This window comes from Propithecus coquereli, unplaced genomic scaffold, assembly GCF_000956105.1.
Source record: "Propithecus coquereli isolate 6110/MARCELLA unplaced genomic scaffold, Pcoq_1.0 Scaffold127, whole genome shotgun sequence".
Lineage (NCBI taxonomy): Eukaryota > Metazoa > Chordata > Mammalia > Primates > Indriidae > Propithecus > Propithecus coquereli.
In genome coordinates, this window is record NW_012136858.1 from 4363092 (window position 1) to 4383871 (window position 20780).

The 20780-nt window shown below is 33.5% G+C and overlaps 1 protein-coding gene across 1 annotated transcript in view; it reads left to right on the plus strand.

Moving 5' to 3' along the window:
- The window catches only part of ZNF292 (zinc finger protein 292), an 88105-nt gene that overhangs the window by 59290 nt on the left and 8035 nt on the right, over positions 1-20780 (plus strand). Inside the window, exons 5-7 of the mRNA XM_012638251.1 lie at positions 4875-5077; positions 11842-11978; positions 14260-14401. Of these exons, the coding sequence (XP_012493705.1) occupies positions 4875-5077; positions 11842-11978; positions 14260-14401 (482 nt within the window). The remainder of the gene's footprint in view (positions 1-4874; positions 5078-11841; positions 11979-14259; positions 14402-20780) is intronic.

A 20780-nucleotide genomic window follows, 5' to 3' on the forward strand; every position in this document is an offset into this window, starting at 1 on the left:
TATATATATATATATATACATCTTGTTTATCTTGTTTATCCATTGTAGGTTGACATTTGGTGTGCTTTCACCTCTTCTTGGCTTTTGTCGGTAGTGCTGCTGTAAATTTGAGAGTACAAATATCTCTTTTGAGACCCGACTTTGAATTCTCTTGGGTATATACCCAGCAGTGGGATAGCTGGATCATATGGTAGTTCTATTTTTAATTTTTTGAGGAACTCCTATACTGTTTTCCATAGAGCTTGCACCATTTTACAATCCCAACAGCAATGGACAAAGGTTCCAGTTTCTCCATGTCCTCACCAACACTTATTTTCTGTTTTTATCATAGTAGTCATTCTAATGGATGTGAAGTGACATCTCATTGTGGTTTTCACTTGCAGTTCTCTGATGATTCGTGATGTTTCATACATTTGTTGGCTATTTGTATGTCACCTTTTGAGAAGTGTCTGTTCAAATTCTTGGCCCATATTTTAATTGGATTATTTGATATTTTGTTGTTGAGTTGTAAAAGTTCTTTCTGTATTCTGGATATTAATCCCTGACCAGATATATAATGTGCAAATATTTTTTCCCGTTCCATATGTTGACTTTTCACTCTTGTATCCTTTGAGGCACAAAATTTTTTTAGTTTGTCGTAGTCCCAGTTGTCTGTTTTTGCTTTTGTTGCCTGTGTCTTTGGTGTTATAGCCAAGAAATCATTGCCAACTCCAATGTCATGAAGGTTTTCTCTATGATTTCTTCTAGGAGTTTTATGGTTTTGGGTCTTCCTTTAGATCTTTAATCCATTTTGAGTTAATGTTTGTATATGGTGTAAGATAAGGGTCCAACTTTCATTCTTCTGCATGTGGATATCTAGTTTTTCTAGCACTGTTTGTCAAAGAGACTGTCCTCTCCCTGTTAAGTCATCTTGTCATCCTTGTCAAAGATCATTTGACAATATATGCTAGGGTTTATTTCTGAACTCTTCATTGTATTGCATTGGTCTGTATGTCGGCCTTTATGTCAGTATCACAATGTTTTGATTACTCTAGCTGTATAATATATTGAAATCAGGAAGTGTGATAGATAATATCACATTTCCTTTAGGTAATATGGACACCCTAGTAATAGTCTTCCAATCCATGAACACAGGATATCTTTCCAACTATTTGTGTCTTCTTTAATTTCTTTTAGCAGTATTTTGTATTCTTTAGGCTACAAGTCTTTCACCTCCTTGGTTAGCTTTGTTCCTAAATATTTTATTCTTTTTGATGCTATTGTAAATTGAATTGTTTTCTTAATTTCCTTTTTGAATCGTTCATTGTTAGTGTATAGAAATACGACTGATTTTTGTATGTTGATTTTTATATGCTGCAAATTTGTTTATTAGTTGTAATTGTTTTTAATGGAATCTTTAGGGTTTACATATAAGATCACAGTATCTGCTAATAGAGACGATTTTACTTCTTCCTTTCCAATTTGGATGCTTTTTTTTTTTTGCCTAATTGTTTAATTATTTCCAAGAGAAAATACAAATGATATAATTTTAAAAGGAATAAGTGATACAGATTTATGTAGGTCCTGATGAGAATTTTGGAATTTGTACTTCGAAGGCAAAGGAAAGCCACTAGAAGGTTTTAAACAGGGGGATGCAATTAAGTGGGTTCTTTAAAAACACAATAAAAAGCACCCTGGTTCCTAGTGGGGAAGCGATGAGGGAGGGGGTAAAAATAGATACAGAAGATTAGACTAGCAGATCACTAGCAAGGTGGTCCAATTGGTGATTTCAGCAGGGGGGTTGGGTAGAGGTAGGAGTGGAGATGGAGAAAACTAAATGAAATTGAGTATTTAGGCATTAGAAGTGATGATGGCATTAGATGATGGATTGGATGTATGAGTGAGCCAGGAAGGAGGGGAGAGCATTTTAAAGTCAGACTCTTCAGTCTCTGGCTTGAGCACACCTAAGTTGAGGGAGATGTAGAGATGAGACATATTGCAGTATGGAGATTTTTGTACACTGAGTTTGAGCTATGTGTGAAACAGCTAGTTGGAGACACTGCAAAGAAAATTATGTGTAAATCTGGGCATGGGAAAATGCATCCAGTAAATAAATTGGTCCCACTTTGGGGGAAATCCAGGATCTAATGTAAGTCGTGCACAGTACATACTCAATTAATACTTGTGTAATGATTTATTTATCACAAAAAATCAACTTATATATTGTGATATATTTAATTATCTTTAACATGAATTAATAGTTTCTTTTTTAATATCATGAAAGTGGCATTTTATGGGAAGAAGGCTGTTTTTACATTCTTATTTGAACTGACTGAATACCATTCATTTACATTGCCATTTTATGTCATCCAGCTCTCTTGATAGGTTCGAATGTGGTAAAACCTGCTTTTCTGTTGAAAACCATAAATACAGAGAAAATAGGCTAACATGAGTAAAATTTAAAATATTTTATACTTTTGTGGGATGAGAGTAGAGAAAAGCAGGGTAGGGAGTGAAATTTGATGTGTCTAGCTACTCAACGTTCATAAAATTTTTTTCTTAAGTCTGGCAAGAAGTAAACAGGTAGTCCTTGTTGCAATATTGTAACTATAAGGAAAAAATGCCCTAGATTGGAGAGAAATAGAGAAAAATGGAGAGGAGTGGGAGAAAGAAAAGCAGTGAAGGAGAAAAGGAGAGAGAGGAGGCAGGAGGGAAAGAAGTAAACTTTCGATAGGATTGAATTGAATATTAGAGTGTACTCTACTTTTGATCTATTTGAATCATGAGCTTAAGAATTATGTAATTGTTTTCTTTTAAAGGCTAATGCTTCTTCACAGCTCTTTACTGCTATAAAGTGTCATTATAATTAGAAATAGACACAGTAGTCAATAGGAGAACCATTTTTTCTTATCTCATACTTTATAAAGCTAGAAGTCAGAAGATATTTTATTCTAGTCCTGATTCTGTCATTAACTGGCTTTATGACCCTAGGAGGTCATTTGCCTTCTGTGAGCCTCAGTTTACTCATCTGCCAAAATGATGAAACTGGACAAGATGATCTATAGTTCCTTCTGTTCTAATATCCTGTATTTCTTTGAAATCCATTTTGCCCTAAGTGTGGCAATGGTTTCCCATCATTAAAAAACAAACAAAAACCTAGGGCTTTGAAATTTATAAAATTAATATATATTTTCTTATACATTGATTTAGCACAGAAGTTATTTTACACAATTTGTCATTCTAACTAACATGCTGTTATTTGAGAATTTAGGTGCTATATATGAGATTGAGTGCCATCAATTTTGTTGGATACTTGCCACCTTTCCATTATTTATTTGCCATGGTATTTTGGAGTCTATTGATTATGAGATTTTTGAGAGTATTTGAAATAATCCCCAAACTTTGTATCTCTAGAGTTTTCTTTTAAGAGAATTGTTGAATTAGGCAACTAAAGCTGTTTATAGCCAGAATCACTTTATTTAAACTTTGTTTTTCTTAAATCTTTTATTTAAAATCTTCACAGATTTTGCTTTGGCAGTTAACTGAACTGTGAAAAGATATTTGCAATATAATCGTTACAATAGGATCATATGATATTAAAAAAAAGAAAAGTAATTCCCTTTATCTCAGTTAGACTTATGTCAGAGGCACCAGAAACCATGGATTTAGTTTTATTTGTGTGTTCACTCTTAATTCTTTTTGGTTTAGTCTAATGTAAAGAATTAGAAGGTAGCAGATACAAGGTCTACTGTAAGAAAAGGATGAAATTTGGGATCCTGTGTTATTGCTTAAATGTTTGTGGATTTAATACTGATTAGCGATGATAATAGTATGTTATAGAAGAATCTTTTTATAGTAGAGTGGAGTATAGTTAGATCTAAACAATAGAAGTTCTAGAGGAAAGCAAAGGATATCTGAAGAAGGAAAGAAGATCTCTCATTTTCCATCTTCTAATCCACAAATTACTTATTAGGTGTATCTTCCAGTCTATTCACAAGTAGAGAAAATAATGTGCTTTCTTTATAGGACATTTTAAATTTTATTATTGAAAGCCTTCCAAAGGTTTCAGGGTAGCCATCACCAAATAAATGTTTAAACATGATTTCTATCCTGGTAAAGAAAACTTAGGGAAAAGTTTAAATTTGCACTTGTTAAAATTTAAACCCTCCTTCATAAGGTAAAAATTACTCCCTTATGTGTAGATGACCAAACAAGCGTTAGGAAATTCAAAAGTTTGAACAAAATAGAAATTTATTATGCATAAATGGGTCCTAAGCACATTTTGAGGTTTATTAATTGATGTTTTAAAAATAACAGAAACCCACAGAAGTTTTATGGAATTTTTCCTTTGACAAACTTTTTTGCCCTCTTATTTATTTTTCTATAGATATTTTGATTCATTCTAAAACATCTATTAAAAAAAATAAACTTCATCTTTGTAAAATGAAAAATACATCAATATTGAACAAAATATTAGTTGAATATTTTCTTCTAGAATATCCAGACATCTTTTTGGCATTAATAATTTTGGGGATTTAAACCCTGGCATTCAAAAATAACTGCTGTGGGAAAAAGAATTTTGTATACTCTTAATAACACTGACTATTAGGATTTAATGCAGAATTATTTTTATCATCGAGTTTATTCAACTCATTCTAAATGGTACTCTAAGGGGCAAAATTATGTAATGCAACTTTTAAAAGTTAGCAATATAATTCTAATCTCTTTCTTATAAAGTCAAGTATTTTGTGATAGCCTTACAGGCAGTAATAGAGAATTGCAAAAAAAGAAAAAAGTTTTAGTTCTTTGTTTAAAAAAAAACTCCTTATAAGTATTTGTATTGCAAATGAATTATTACCAAATGTTAATAATTTATTATGTCTTGTTTTTTAAAGTGAATGAATTTTTAGCTTTTGAGGGTCCCATCTTGTTGGATATGAGAATTAAACATCTAATCAAAACAAATCAGTTAAGTCAAGCAACTGCTCTAGCAAAACTGTGTTCTGACCATCCAGAGATTGGCACAAAAGGTAGTTTTAAGCAAACTTACCTTGTCTGTCTTTGTACATCATCACCAAATGAAAAGTTAATCGAAGAGGTGAGTATATTTTCTTTCATTAGTAATTATTTTTTTAAATGGAGGAATTAATTTTTAATTAGATTTAAATTTTTTTGTTTCATTTTCTCTTAGTGAAGGGACCATTGCCGTCAGTCTTACACTTTTGCTATGCTCTTAGATAGTGGTAACTTGATTCTAAGCAGCTTTCAGAATTACATATGAACTGATTTCAGCTAGCTTCTATTTTAAATAATATGGATCTTTTAAATGCTTTGGCTGAATTATGGGAAAGATGGTATTGGCTTAATAGTCTAGTAGGATATTTATATTTTGTCAGCATTGAGGCCTTCAGTTGTATCTGACTTAAGATACTTAAACAGATCTTTTTAACTGGCTAATTTAAGTAACTTTATAGCATTTACATGACTTCCCTCTAAGAAAACTTTCTATCTTATTCTTAGAGGGAAGTCATGTAAATTCTCTCTATATAGAATGTGTGTGTGTGTGTGTACATATACACACACTGTATGTAATTATACACACACTGTATGTAATTTTATGTAGATTGTAATTTTTTCAGTATTATTTGCATATTAACTTTAATTTCTTTATGAGACATTCTATTTTTACTTCTAGTTTGGTATAAAGCATAGTTTTCATATATTTGTCTGTTTTATGATTACAAAATTCTGAGAGTAGAATTGTGGTCCAAATGGGAATTTTGCATTTTGGAGGCCTCATAATTCCAAAAGGAAGCTGAACACAGAGTAGGAAAATTAAAAGATATCGATCAAGAAAAGGTAATACGTATTTAAAGAATTTAAATAAACACAACTATAGTGCGTTGATCAGTGTTTTGTGGGCACTGAATGTATATAAGTGTCCCGTATCTTTAGTGTACGTATCCTCTGACTCCAGAGCAGTAGAGAGAGAAGAACAAAGGGATTGTGAAACAGACTTAAGGATATGTTAATGGAAAGGTTGAGATATAAGACAGAGGAGACAATTAACAGAATATGCATGATCCCCTGAGTAGACAGAGAGGTATTATAATCAGAGTAAGAAGAAAATATAGCCACAGCCGTTGACAGAAAGCTGAATGACACATGAGGTTAGAGATTGTATGATGGAGATTGTGTGATTTTTCTTGAGAATAGGAAGTGAGGAGACAGACGGTAGGCTTAGACCAAGATGAGAAATAAGCCTGTTCAACTTACTCAGGCGAGGTTATTGAGGATACTGGGAAGAGTGGTGTTGGGCAATTTCTAGGCTGAATGGAGTAGAACCATAGGCTGTTGCCTAGGATATCATATTGTTAGCTTGGACCTTGGCTAAAATACAGATTTTTTTCCTTTATTATTTCTCTTTTATGACAGATAATTGGCTTTTTAATTGCTGTATATGAAAGCAAAATAGAAGATTGACATTTTCTTATTAGGTCAAAGTAACTAGACAAGTTAATTGGCAGATGTATAAAATTTATTGAAATAGCCTTTGACGTGTTAATATTTTTAAAATCCTTAAATAATGTAGATATTATGCTGCTACATGTTAGATATATTTTTTGGCTCCAGTGAAGCTTTTATTATCAGTTCAGTCCCTGCCCATCTGCCCTGTCCATCTGTCCTTCCTTCATTTCACAAATTTTTATTAAGTGAATGATGTGTACTGTGTAAGCAGTCAGGGGGTTAAAGTTGAATAAGGTATAGGCCCTTCCCTAAAGAAGCATACCTTCTAGGTGGAAACTGACTTAAATATAGAGTTGTTGGGTTAGTTTTAAAGGTGAAGACTATGAATTTGTAGTCTCAAGTAAAAATCCAGTAAAAATCTGTATTTCTAGCTCTCTGAAAAATCAGTCTTACAATACTGAGCCTAAATTTCCTCTTGGTTTAGTTATTCAGAGTTGAGTAGCAGCAGTCCACTCTGCTCTGGGAAATGGTCGAGAAAACTCTTTTTGAGGACCCTGGGTACCTCTGATGCCATACAAAATGATTCCCCTCTCCCCCCTTCATCTTAAGCAGGTAGAATTAAGACTTTTCATGTTCTTAAACAAGGTTTACTAAGGTCTGTATACTCTATCCCAGGAAAAAAACTAGATTACATAGTGCAGAACAGGACATTATATGTGTAAGTCTACACATTTCTTGTCGAAAGTCCCTTTTTGCTTACAGATTAGGTTTGATTGCTCTTTTAAGTTTCTATTACAAACACATTAGAAATTTGTTCTTCATTATTCTGTATGAGGTGAGTTAAGATTGGCTATCACCAGGGCTTATTATTTCTGACCCAGGGGAAGATAATCACATCGCCTGTCCCTTTGGAACAGTAGGCCAGAGACATTGTCCCCTTCAGAAAGGATGCGGACATACTCTTCCCCCTCGTCCCCCCCACACACACTTCATTCATTTACTTTACTTGTCTACTTCTTGTAAGTATTTGAGTTGGGTTTTTTTGTTTTGTTTTTTACGCATGTTCCTTAAAGGATGATGAGAATAGACCATTAGGAGGAGGCAACCATGGCCTGGATTGATGGTCTGTCTGAAGAAATCTTTGTCCAAGTGAGCCAGTAGGCAAGGGATTGACTATTTCCCAGGACCCTTTCAATGTGGTAGAAATAGCAGCTAGCCCTGGTAGATGGCAGAGAAATGGGGCTGGGAGAGATGAGTGTTTATCTGGCTTCACTGGAAAAAATGAACTTTGGCCTGGTTTCTTAGTATAGCAGAAAAAATAAAGTTAGCAGTGTTTAGTTTAGATCCACTACTTCTGTTGGTTTTATCATTAAAATAAAATAAACATAGAAGTTTAAAAAGTAAAATTTTCTGTCTTGTCTCTATCTTATTTCCCCATTTAACACTCCTTTAGGTAATTATTGTTAAATTTGATATATAACCTTTCTGATATTTTTCTGTGCACATATGTATATTTTTATATATTTAAAACCACATACACATATACCCTGGCTATTAGACACTTTTCCCTCCCTTATTGTGGAAATCTTTCCTTATCACTCCTTATAGATCAACTTCATTTTTTCTCATGGCTGCATAATTCCACAGTATGGATTTGTAATATCTTTAACCAGACTGGTGGACACTTAGATTGTTGCCTTGTACATACACTCTTTCATCCTTGTTGGAAATATATTTGTAGGTTAAGTTTCTGGAAGTAAAATTATTAGATCAAAGAATCTACACATTTCAAGTTGGTACGTCCAAATTACCATCCAGAAAAGGTGATGGCAACTTATGCTTCCAAAAATAGTATAGAAATTTCTTCTTTCCTAACACTAGAGGTTATTAATATTAGTCTTTTAAATATTTGCTAGCCTGAGAGTTAAAAAATAGCTCAGTGTTTGATTTTACATTTTTTTAGTTATGACACGTTTAACAGTTAAGTTCTTTTCTATATGGAAAGTAGTATTATTTTGATAAGCAAATCAATTATTCTTGAAATGTGACTAGAGCCAATACATTTTTAAAGTATACTTTGTAAACGTACGTAAAATATTGATGAAGTATTCTGTATTTTTTGAATACCTGGCACAAAGAGCCATATTAAAACATAAAAATTATTTACATTTTGAAATGATTTTTCTGCTTTGCAAAGGCATTCGACATAATATTCTTTAACAAACAGAATGTTCTAATTGGTTTCAAATATTTTATTGAGTTCCAAATTTTCTGGCATTTAAATTTTTGCTCATTTTGCAAAGCAGAGAATAGTCTCTGTATACATAATATATTGGTAATTTCTGAATTACGTGGCTTTGGATTTTTAAAATAATTCTTGTTCATTGATGACTATGTTTTACTTTTCTCAATTTCAGTTAATTTATTAATTTAAACATGGCTTCATTATTCCTGCCATTCTCTTTAATACTATATTTTTCCAAGAGGACCATCTAGTGGCAAATCAGGGTAATGAAGGCTCTCAAATAGTAAAAATCTTCTTATTAGTATGCCTGTAAAAATGAAGTTTTATCCCCAAAATGAAGTTTTCTGTATTATTGAATATAGCAGATGTTTTCATTGGTATATTGTATTTATTTGAATAAATACACATAGGTGATCACATGTACAAATAAATATTTTTAAATATTAAGAGTAAGCTAATGAGAGTAATATCATTGGGCAACTAAATTTCTTTCCTATACATAATGTACACATTTGGTACCATGTGAGCGTTCAACAAGGGTGGCTTAGGTTTTAGAAGAACAGCAAAAATTCCGAGATTCAAAATAAATCAGATTTTTATGAAATAAAGATTTTTATTAAACCTGAACAAGTAAAAATCCATATTTAGCAATATATGGCATCAATATGCTTGTGCATGTGGAATTCTGGAAAGAGCAAGACTACAAAGCTAAACCTAGGTTGAAATCTTGACTCTGCCTCTAAATGTGTAACTTTGAGCAAGTTACTTAACCTCTCTGAACCTTCTTTCTCAAAAAGAAATAGTAAGATCTCTCCTTCCACATCCAGCTGCACTCAAGTCTCATCCTCTCCGCTGCCTGCTCACTCACTTCCCTCCATCCACTCTGGCCTCCTGGCAGGTCCCAAAACCTGCCAGAGGTGCTCCTTCTTCAGGGCTTTTGAACTCGCTGTTCCCTCTGCCTAGACCCCTTTCCCCACATTCAGCCACATGATCCTTTCCCTCCCGTCCTTCATATCTTAACTCAACTGTCACCTTCTGAGGGAGGCTTTTCTAAGGATTCTATTTAAAATTGCAACTCCACTCACCACCCCACATCCCACTTACCTGCTTTGTTACAGTATAATATGTGTCTTACTTAGTATTGTGCCTTTCCCCACTAAAATTTAAGATCCACAGGGCGAGGGATTTTTGCCTTTCTTGTGTACTGCTATATTTCCAGCAAAAAAAAAAAACAAACAAAAACAAGAAGAAATAGTAATATCTACTGGGCAAGCTATTATTTGGATTAGCAATGCTATTTCTGAAGAAGCTGGCACTAATAAATAAATAGTAGCTATTATTACTGTTATCATTAACAGCTTATAAAAATTTAAAAAAAAAACACCTCATAGCTTGACTTGCTAACATTTGTCTGCGTGAATATGCCAAGGTAATTATTTAAAGTTAACACAGCTTTTAATAAAAGATAATGTAATGAAATGGAAAGAGCTTAGATCTTTGATGTCAGACATGGTTTGATTTGTGACTCCACCACTTAACTGTTGTAACTTGGTAACTTCTTTGAACTCCACCTCCATTATGCAGACATTCCCTGACCTAGAATGGTCCAGTTTATTATTTTTTGACTTTACGATTGTACGAAAGCGATACACATTCAGTTTGCTTCTCCACTTAAAAATGGGATTACGTCCCTACAAACCAATCAGGATATAACCCCATTGAAAGTTGAGAGCATCGTATATAAAATGTTAATGATTATGCCTACTAGAAAAGTTGAGATTCAGTAATAATACACATAAAATGTCTGACAATACATTTAACATATTGTAGATATTTTAAAATATTTTATAAATATATATATCCTTCAAATCCTTCAGCCCTTTTTTTATTTGCTTAAATGAAGTTGCTTATATAAAGATTTGTTAGAAGTAGGCAGAGGGCCACTGCACCAGACAGTACCAAGACTTAGGTTTCAGTCTTAATTCTACCACTAACTTCATAATTCCTTTAAGAAATCATTGATGTTAAACACACAGAATTTGGTCTTTTCTTAGTGTTTTCTAAGAAAGCCCAATTTAATGTATAAAATGGAAACTCTGAGTCTGTTGCCACACAACCTTTATCCTCGCTATTGAAGACTGACCTCAAGATTACCCGTATTCCCCATTCAGACACTTGTTCAGTCCTAAACACATTGCATTTACACCGATGCACACTTTTGCTTACTCAATATTTGATGAGATAGAGAAGATCAACTAGGCATAGCACCTCTGTGGTACATGGGTGCTAATGTTCTGCATTGGGTGTTGAGTTCTTTTTGCCATCTGTCAATTGTGCCATGTTGTAATTAATCTTTCTATTCTGTGGAATACTGGTAATTTGGGATTATATGTTTGTCACATCCCTTGTCTTAAAGCAGATGCTTATAGAAATCATAGGTAATTCTGTTTGTTTTCTATAGTGTATCATTGTAATGAGGTAATAAATTTTAATTAAAAATATAAGTAATAGATGTGAGTGCATCATTAAATGAAGCAAGTTGCCTTCATCTAGGTTATACGTACGCATGCATGACTGTTGGCAAGCTTTGAGATGGAGTAAAAATAGTGGAGATTTATAGAAAATTAAGGTGAGCTTATTTTAAAGGTGATATAGTTGCATAAAATGTTTCATATTATATTTCCCCTTATGAATAGATACTTAGTTTACTAGTTTATATCCAATATACCTCTCTCTGTCTTTCTCTTGATTCTATTGCTTCTTTAAATCAGTGGCTAAAAGGAAAAAAGAATAAAAATACTGCAGCTTTTCTTTTTCAGTATCATAGATCTGATTTAATGGGTAGAGGGTGCTTATAATTGTCATCAGTTATTTACTTGTAAATTCTTGAAAATATTTGGTTCTCCCATGTTTCTTAATATTCTCTCAGAATTACTATATTAATTTCTACTGGCTATGAAGAAAGATTATTTTTTTTGAACTACAGCCAGTCTTTGTCCCTGTAATGACAAATTATGACTTTGATAGTGTATGAGTTAATGATATTTTATTGGTGAAAATGATCTGTAAATATCTAATGAAAAATTTTAAAGTATATTATTGTATATGTCACAAGACCATTTTATGGCATATTTTTCCTTTTTCTGTAGATTTCAGAAGTTGATTGCAAAGATGCATTAGAAATGATCTGTAATTTAGAATCTGAGGGTGATGAAAAAAGTGCTCTTGTTTTATGTACTGCATTTTTGTCACGTCAGCTCCAACAAGGAGATATGTACTGCGCTTGGTGAGTTGATTTTCTTTTTTAAAGAAAAATTTGTTAAATAAGAATACAAAATGGGTTATGAGAATTCATATAGCTTAGGAACATTTTTAAAGATCTTTTTAAGTCTTACCAAGACAGAAGGCTTATTTTCAGATACTACATCAAGGAGTTGTTAAAACTTTAAAAGCTTTTTGCTTTAAGGACTACCCAATTCCTAAGCAAGCATATCAATAATGATCATTTGGTCAGGAAATATTTAAATGTTGGAAGATAAAAGAAAGTTTTATTTTATCTACTGCTACCATAAAATTATTTTCAGATATGTAAACAACCTATGATACAATATGTGTGTTTTTTTCTCTGCATGTTACACACTTTTAGCTTCTTTATCACTAGTCACTTATATATGGAAATTTAGTTCATTTTTCACCTATGAGAAATCATTCCACTTCACTACCTTTTTCAGTGTTCTTTTTCAGTGCACATTTCTTTGTATGGTTCATTTCCAAGTGGCCAAAGCTTGTTATATATAATTCTTTGGGAGGCTACAACTAACAGATGTGGATTTCAGTTAACTCAAAAACTTAAGACCAGCTGTCTTATTTTAGCATAAGCTAAGACTGACAATTTGGTCAGCCAACAGCATTATTAGTCTTTAGTGTTGTGCTGATATTATGGTACACAAAAGAAAATTTGGTTTATCACATTCTGGCATTTAAGAATATTTACCAAGTGACACATAACATACAAATGAATATAGATCAGGCAAGGTAGATAAATGATTGTGTAATCAAAGAAGATTGAAGTTCATAATTATAAAGATTTTCTGAGCAGTTGAGCTTTCTTATAAAGGAAAAATTGTGTATGCAGTACAGAAAAGATTGATATGAAAGGCAGTTAGAAAGCTTCTGAAGGGAAGATAAAATGTATTTAATGAGGACAAGTAGATTTTCTAGGTATGATACAGCATGAAAATCAGTGATGACTAAGAAATTAGTGTATTAATTGGTTTTTGAAAAGGCACCAAAGTCTGAATTTTATAAGATAAACAAAAGCAGTCTATTACAAGCTCTTGAGTAGAAGCACAACCTAGAACTTTATGTTTAAGAAACATTGTTAAAGATAAACAGTTGAGAATTTATTGGGGACTCAACAGTGAGGGCAGAGTTGGGCAAGGAAGTGGCAGTACAGAGTTGAGACAGAAAATCAACTAGAAAGCCAGTATATAGTCCAGCTGGGAAGTTACAAAGGCTACCTTATGAATGTAGAATAGATGAAAGAAATGCTGAAGATAATAGTTGTGAAGATGGGAAAAAGTAGAGACTGATAGGGTCAGTGAAAAATGCATTAAATTAGGAAGATGGTGAACTGGGAAGAATGGCAATCATCTTTTTTCATATATTAGGTTTCTGGTTTCAGAAGAGATCAAAGTAGAGAAGTGTTATAAAGAACTAGAGAGGTGAAAGTTGTTAAGACTGGAAAACAGACTTTGAAGTCCTCAGTATATAGGTTAAAATCCAGTGAATGAGCAAGTTATTCAAGTAGATGGTGAAAAGAGTTCCTAGGAGTGGAAACTGAAGAAGTATTAATAGATAAGTCCTGTATTGAGAACATTTGGTGAAAAAAGTTGTAGCAAGGAAGATGATTTATGTGGGAATTAATCATGGAGGACAGAGTAGAAATAGGATGGTAAGTGAAAGAGGAAAATTCACCACTTTAGTAGGATTTTTTTATGAACAAGTGTTGTTAATTGCATTTGAAATAAATTTTGAAGTTAATTTTATTTTTCAGAACTTTTTTTATTGTTTCACTGCTGTGGCACAAATCAGTTTCTTCTGTGTCATCATTGGTTCTTATATTCATCTAATAATAAACTTATTGGTCAATGTAAATGCTTTTAGAAAATCTTTATGCCATTGATGTGTGCTATCTCAGTGTGTGTGTGTGTATATATATTTATACATACACAAATACACATCTTGAGCTTTCTTATTACATAAAGTTCGGATATGGCTCACAGTTCCCATTTGTATTAACTTGCTTAAATGTTAGGTGCTTTCCTAGTAAAAGGTACTGCTTTTCTGTCTGGGATTGAAAAAAATTTATAAAATGATAAATCATATCCTTATTTTATTCAGTCTTTAGAAAATCTGGGTCTGTTTTCCTGCATTTAAACTTAATTACACATGTACAATTGGAATCTAAAACTATTTTTAATTTTAAATGTAATGACCAGACTTACATGGTCCATGATTATTACATTGCTACTCCAACTTATCTTTTAAACCTTTTCTTTTTTTAGGGAACTCACTCTCTTTTGGAGTAAATTACAGCAAAGAGTAGAACCATCTATACAAGTATACCTTGAGAGATGTCGTCAACTGTCTTTGTTGACGAAGACAGTATATCACATTTTCTTCCTGATTAAAGTTATTAATTCAGAGGTAAGAATAATAAAAGTATCTTTTAAATTTAAAATGTGTAAATTATCTTTAATAAAAAGATTTTAACTTTTCTTATTTTGGCATCTCTTTCAGTGGTTTTTTTAAAACTTCATTTAGTTGCCTTTGTACATTTTCTTATTAGTCCTTAAGACATTCCATACAGAAAAACTTAAAAATGCAATTGAGGTATTACTCTTAGCCAGAAGAAAAGTAAAATACATAATACTTACATTATATCATTCTTCTCTTTTGCTCTTAGGGTTTATACTACTATGTCAGTTTGGCTGTAGAAATTTAGAAAGCGTAAAGAGGAATATAGAGATAGATTCCTTTGCTAGCAATAGGGCAGATTACATTATCTAAAAACCTTTTGACTACACAACAGCCACAAATACTTGATAAAATAAAACACACATCTTTTTAAATGTATAGTAGCTGAGATTGCAAGACTATTAGGGAAATTCCTAGGGCTCAAAATGAAGATGAACCTAAAAATTGGAGCAGAAAGCTTGAACTGATGTTGGGCCTTACCTAGCCTGGTGGGGATTGGATATGTTGTTACTTGGCAGTAATTAAATAGTTTGAGTTTTAATATCCACACAGGGATAGGAGATAGCTATATGGAAATAGGTCATAAGATCTTGGGTTATCTCAATTTGAGGAGTTAGATCTGAACACTCCCTTCAACACATATACAGCTGGGGCCTGTGAAGTACTGTAATTTTATTGAAAAAATAGACTAGAAAAATAATACTCTCTAACCCAGGTGTATAAAAGGGAACCTTGCATATGTCCAATTAAACTCTGGGTCAGAGGAGGAAAACCTTTCCTTGAAGAAGTTATAACTATAGATATACCCTCACACAGATTTGGGGGCTACATTTATTCTAGCTATGTAATCCAGGAATCCCTATGTCTAATAAGTAATGTTTAAGAAGGTGAGGATGGAGTTCTGGGCTGATAATACCTGGGATACCTACAGAAGCAAATACAAAACTCCTTTAGGAGGGACATACAGTCAACACAGGATTCTTATAAAGCCCTGCTTAATGTGAGTTCACCATCAAGATTTACAAAACTTGCAGCAGTCTGCCACGAGGGAATTTTAGCATACAGAAAGAACATAAACATGCAAACATAAAAACTATAAATTACATATATTTAAAGGCAAAACTATAAATTACATATATTTAAAGGCATAAGTGAGTTAACCATCGTGATTTATAAATTTATAAAGGTATAAAACAATCTGAAGTGAGTGAATTTCAGCAAAGAATAGTAGAATTTGTTGCCTAATATTTTAAATAATATGGATAAATCTATAAAATACATATATTCAGAGGCATAAAATAAGAAATTAAAGCTTATGAAAGACACTGTCAAAATGACCAAGCAGATTTTAAAGAGTCAAAAGAACTTCTGGAAATTAAAAAACATAGTCATTGAAAAGAAAAACTTAACAGATGGATTATGTACATTAGACAACTGAAGAAGGAATTGACAGAGGTTGCATGAGTGCTTTCACTTACTAAGTAAATCAAAATGCAAGTTTTCTAAAAGTTACTGATTTTCCTATATTAACTCTTGTAGGAATGCAGTTGGTTTCCATTTAAATGTACACAGAAAAAAGACACCTTCCAAAGGTGCTACTGTTGCATAAAACCTAAAAATTGGGATGCAGCATGATAGATTTCTAAATTAATGTATAATTTTTTGAAAGGAGGATCAAAAGATACTCCCCCATCTCCCTTTATAAGTACCTCTTAAAATCTGTAGTTGGTCAATAATTCTTAGGTGTATGTTCATTTTTCTCTCCTGGAATAATTTCTCTTCAATTTCAGGAGTAAAGAACAGGAATATGAATCCTTCTGCTTTCCAATTTTTCCTATATCAGCCTTGTTAACTCATCCTGATTTTCCATTTTATATATTTTGGTGCCACGGTTAAAAAAATAAACTGAAAAGGTACAATAATAAGTTTCTTAGGAAACTACTCTGCAATTTTAATATATAGGCTGTGCCACTGCTTAATTCTAATTTAAAAAGCAGCATGGCATAGTGGAAGAAACCTGGAACTACAAGCCAGACAAACTGGGTATAAATATTGACTCGCTGCTCACCTTAACCTCTTCATTACTTAATCAAATGAATTGAGGAAGTTAGGTAAAAGTGACCATCCTCTTTCAATCTTACTCCCCACTCATAAAGAGGCCATGTTGGCGAGGGGGGAAAAAAACTTGGACAAGAGCTGCACTATCCATTATGGTAGCCCATTTTAGGTGCTCAATAGCTCCATATGGCTAGAGGCTGCTCTATTGGACAGTACAGATACAGAACGTTCCCATGATCACAAATAGTTTTGTTGGCTAACACTCTTCTAAAGAGGCTTTGGGTCCCGAAGTAAAGTACATAAAAAAAGCAGTTAAAAGTATAAATAGCTTGGTGAAGTTGGCCAGGGCAGCACATTTCTTGGCAGGAATAGTATGCATCATGGTAGTTGCTCTTTGCCTCCAAAATCTTGTTTCTCATTGCATGAAATTTTATCCCTGTGTCTTTTACTTTCTGAAATTTAGCAAGCAGAGAATGTTTTGTCTTAAAACTAGAATCATAGGTTATTATTGTTTTAGGAAGAGACCTTAAAGTTAAGTTATAGTGACTAGGTTCTAGAGTAACTCTCTTCATTTTCCAGGTAAAAGTTAGTGGTTTGGATTAATTGATAGCCCTCTTTTTTCAAAACTCTTAGGAGTTGAAAACTATCAGCCAGCCACTCTCATATTAATTTAAAATACAGCTGGCCCTTCATATCCATGAGTTCCACATCTGTGGATTCAACAAACTGTACATCAAAAATATTTGGGGGGAAAAATTCCACAAAGTTCCAAAAAGCAAAACTTCTGTTTGCTGCAAGCTGAGTATTACGTCGAATCTACGCAAATGAAATGATGTGTAGGCATAGTGTTAGGTATTACAAGTAATCGAGAGGATGTGCATAGGTTATATGGAAATACTCTGCCATTTTGTATAAGGGATTCAAGCATCCACAGATTTTGGTATCTGCGGGGTCCTGGAACGAATGCCCCATCAATTCCAAATGACACCTGTAATTTTTTCTTAAATTTGCATTGATATCTGCAAAGGAATGGGAGCAAATAGCTTGGTGCATCTTTTTTTCTTGTGGTGTACTCTTTCCTAGACCTCTTGAAGTTAAAGAGTTGAAAAATACAGCCCAGCCCTTAAGGATTTTATAGTCTCTTGATGGAGATACACAAACAATTGCAATATTAATATGGGTCTCTGTTAGAGTGGAATGTTGAAACACCCGTGAGAGTGCATTGCTTAGCACAGTGCCTGGTATAAAGTAAGTGCTGAGTGAGTAAAAGAAGTGGACCATCTAACGTACTTGTCTGTTTTGTTATTCAGTTAGTACTGGCCAACAAGGAGAGAGAAAAAGCATATAAAGTAGTAGCAAGACAAATGAGAGAATAGGATATTTGGGAGAACTTCAAGTGGGTCAATTTTCTGTGTGGGTAGAGGGAAAGATTAAAAGCATGAGACTAGAACAGATGAGGCAAAGGTCAGATTGTGAAGGTCTTTTTAATTCCATGCTAAGAAGTTTGTATTTCATTCTGAAATACATAGGTAGCCATTTAAAGAATTTTAAAGCAGGGTAAGGCATGATGCTGTGGGTATAGGGGAAAGCTGAATTGGAAGTCACATGGGGAACTAAAATCAACATGAAAGCCCTGGTTAGTTTTAGGTCAAGGATACTAGGCAGCCAGAGGAAATGAGCAGAAAAGGCTATGAGAAGAGGGTACAAAAGACAAACCTTTCCTTTCCCCAAAGCTTTCCTGGTGCTATTCTAGTGCCAGAAAGGGGGTCAAGTTTCTGTTCCTCCTCTGAATTCATATCACTTAGCTTTCTGCTCTTGTGACTCATAAATTCAAGCTCGTGCTGTCAGTACTTATTATTAACTGATGTTATGAATTAAGTAGATTTTTGTGGGCTAATCACTTGTTTAATCACATTTGTATTCATGGAAAATTGTTGTGAACTCACTCAACTTTAAAACATACTTGTCATATAGCCAGTTTATGATTTGAATATTGCCTATTAACTTAATGTTCAAGTACATACAAATGAAAACTCAGAAGAATAAAAATTTGACCTAGTTTCTTTTGTTGGCATTATTTGTTAAGGTTTCAGATTTAATTATAACATTAAGGTTTTGTCATTTTTTTGTATGTGCAGGGGTGGGGATATGACCTTTATTGAGCTTATCCACCTGAGTGGAAGTAATATCTATACAAAACCAAATGTTTGTTACTGTAACTTCTGCATCACAATTAAAATCCAAACAGTTATTTTTATAAACAGTCAACTCAATCAAAACCCACTAGTTTGGAAATCAATAGCTGCTTTGAAGCCACAGTAACACTTAAAATATGGTTAAGGCTCGAATGCAGAAATTTGGTTGGAAAGCTAATTAAACTTCCAGCTTCTCTAATAGAATTACAAAAAGGCCAAATTGTGTTTTTCACGGAGATACAGTCCACTGGAATCACCAACACTGGACAGCTGTTAGAGTATTTAGAGTCCTGAGGTAATGAGGAATCCAGGCATCCTTTAGACAGTCTTCTGTTGTCCCTTTTTTCCAATCAGAGATTTGTGAATGTGTGGTATGATACCACCACTAGCAATTGTAGCCTTGATGACAGAGTCCAATTCTTCATCTCTACAAATAGCAAGTTGCAAATGACAAAGGGTAATACACTTTACCTTTAAGTCTTTTCATGCACTTCTTGCCAGTTCAAATACCTCCATGGTGAGGTACTCTAGGATGGCTGCGCCATACACAGCGGCGTTTGCATCCACACATCCATGTCTGATAATCCTAGATCTTGGGTGTTGATGAACACAGCACACCCGGAACTTTTTGAATTCAGCTGAAGCTCAAACAAGCAAGACCAAGAAAGGGCTAATCAGACAGAAGGAGATCCCACCACCTACTCCTGCGTCACACCATGATTCAAACTGCCCATTAAGATGTTTTTAAAACAAATGTATTAAAGTTACTTGCCCTTAATGAGTTGAAATGAACCTTTGAATTCATTCACAGACTGTATTAGAATAGAATGTCAGTGGAGTTCCCCCTTTTAAATAATTTTAGTTGTTTTTTATAAGCAATAACTAGAATTTTTGAACCAGCTTTTGCCATTTCTGGAGAAAAGGCTTGACATTCGTGTGACATAAGATAGTCATTTTCCCCAAGACATATCCTTCCTCCAACTCTGATTTCCTCCTTAAATTCATTTTTTTGCATCATTTCCTGAATTTTTTAAATAATCAGCCCCTTTCAGAATTTTCACCCTTTATGTACATACCAAACCTTCTGACAATATTTTATATGACTTAGATTATCTTTATGGTTGACTTGACCTTTAATTCCTCCAAGACTTAACTTTGTGTCTTTCTCTGTTTAGTGTGCAGCTTCACTGACCATGTGTATTTTTCTTTCTTGCATATTATAGCAGAGGAGTGGCCTAATTGTTCAATATTAGCAGCCGCCAAGGCATGTAACAGAGATGCAGATGTTTTACTGTAAAAGTTTTATGGCTCAACTCCATCTCAGAAGAGCATTAAAGAATTACACAAGTTTATGTGAAAACTGGAAATGCCCATACGGTCCCACCTTTTTCCCAGTTGTCCTGTCTTCCCTGTCATTTTTAAAACAGGTCTCTTTGTATCTATTTTTCTTGTTCATTTTCTTCTTGGTCTTTGTGCCCTTGCTTTTCCTCAAATCAAGGCCAGTTCAGTATCCCAGCCTCCTTTCCTTATTCTCCTTTTGCCCCGCAAATCTAAGCTTCTGTTTTAGTAAAATATGTTGTTTTCTTCTTGACCTGTCAAAATACAGACCCTGTCAGCTCTCTTTCCTTCTTTTCTTTCTTTCCTTTTGATCCTATATCACGCATACTCCATTCAAATAAATGTGGCCACCTTCTGTGGCTGGCTTATTTCTCATATATCATTGTTCCTTTCTAGTCTTTAAATCCTGTTTCTGTCTCTTCACGCCTTATATCTTTCAGCTGACTCTTACCTTCATTACTGCTGTATAATAATAGTTCAAGATGCTAATGCAAAAGAAAACATTTATTGGGTTCTGTCTCCTCCTAATTCTTAGGCTGGTCTAGCCATAAAGTAGGTGATTTGGCACTCAGTTTTATGATGGCACTAGAATCCCCACTATTAGAGATCAATACCTTATTTTGTTATAAATGAAATACTTATTTCATTACTAATAAGTTAGGAAATATGGGGACATTCTCAGTGTTATAATTGGATTAAGAGGGTTTGTCTCAGAAAGATTGCAAATATAAACTTAG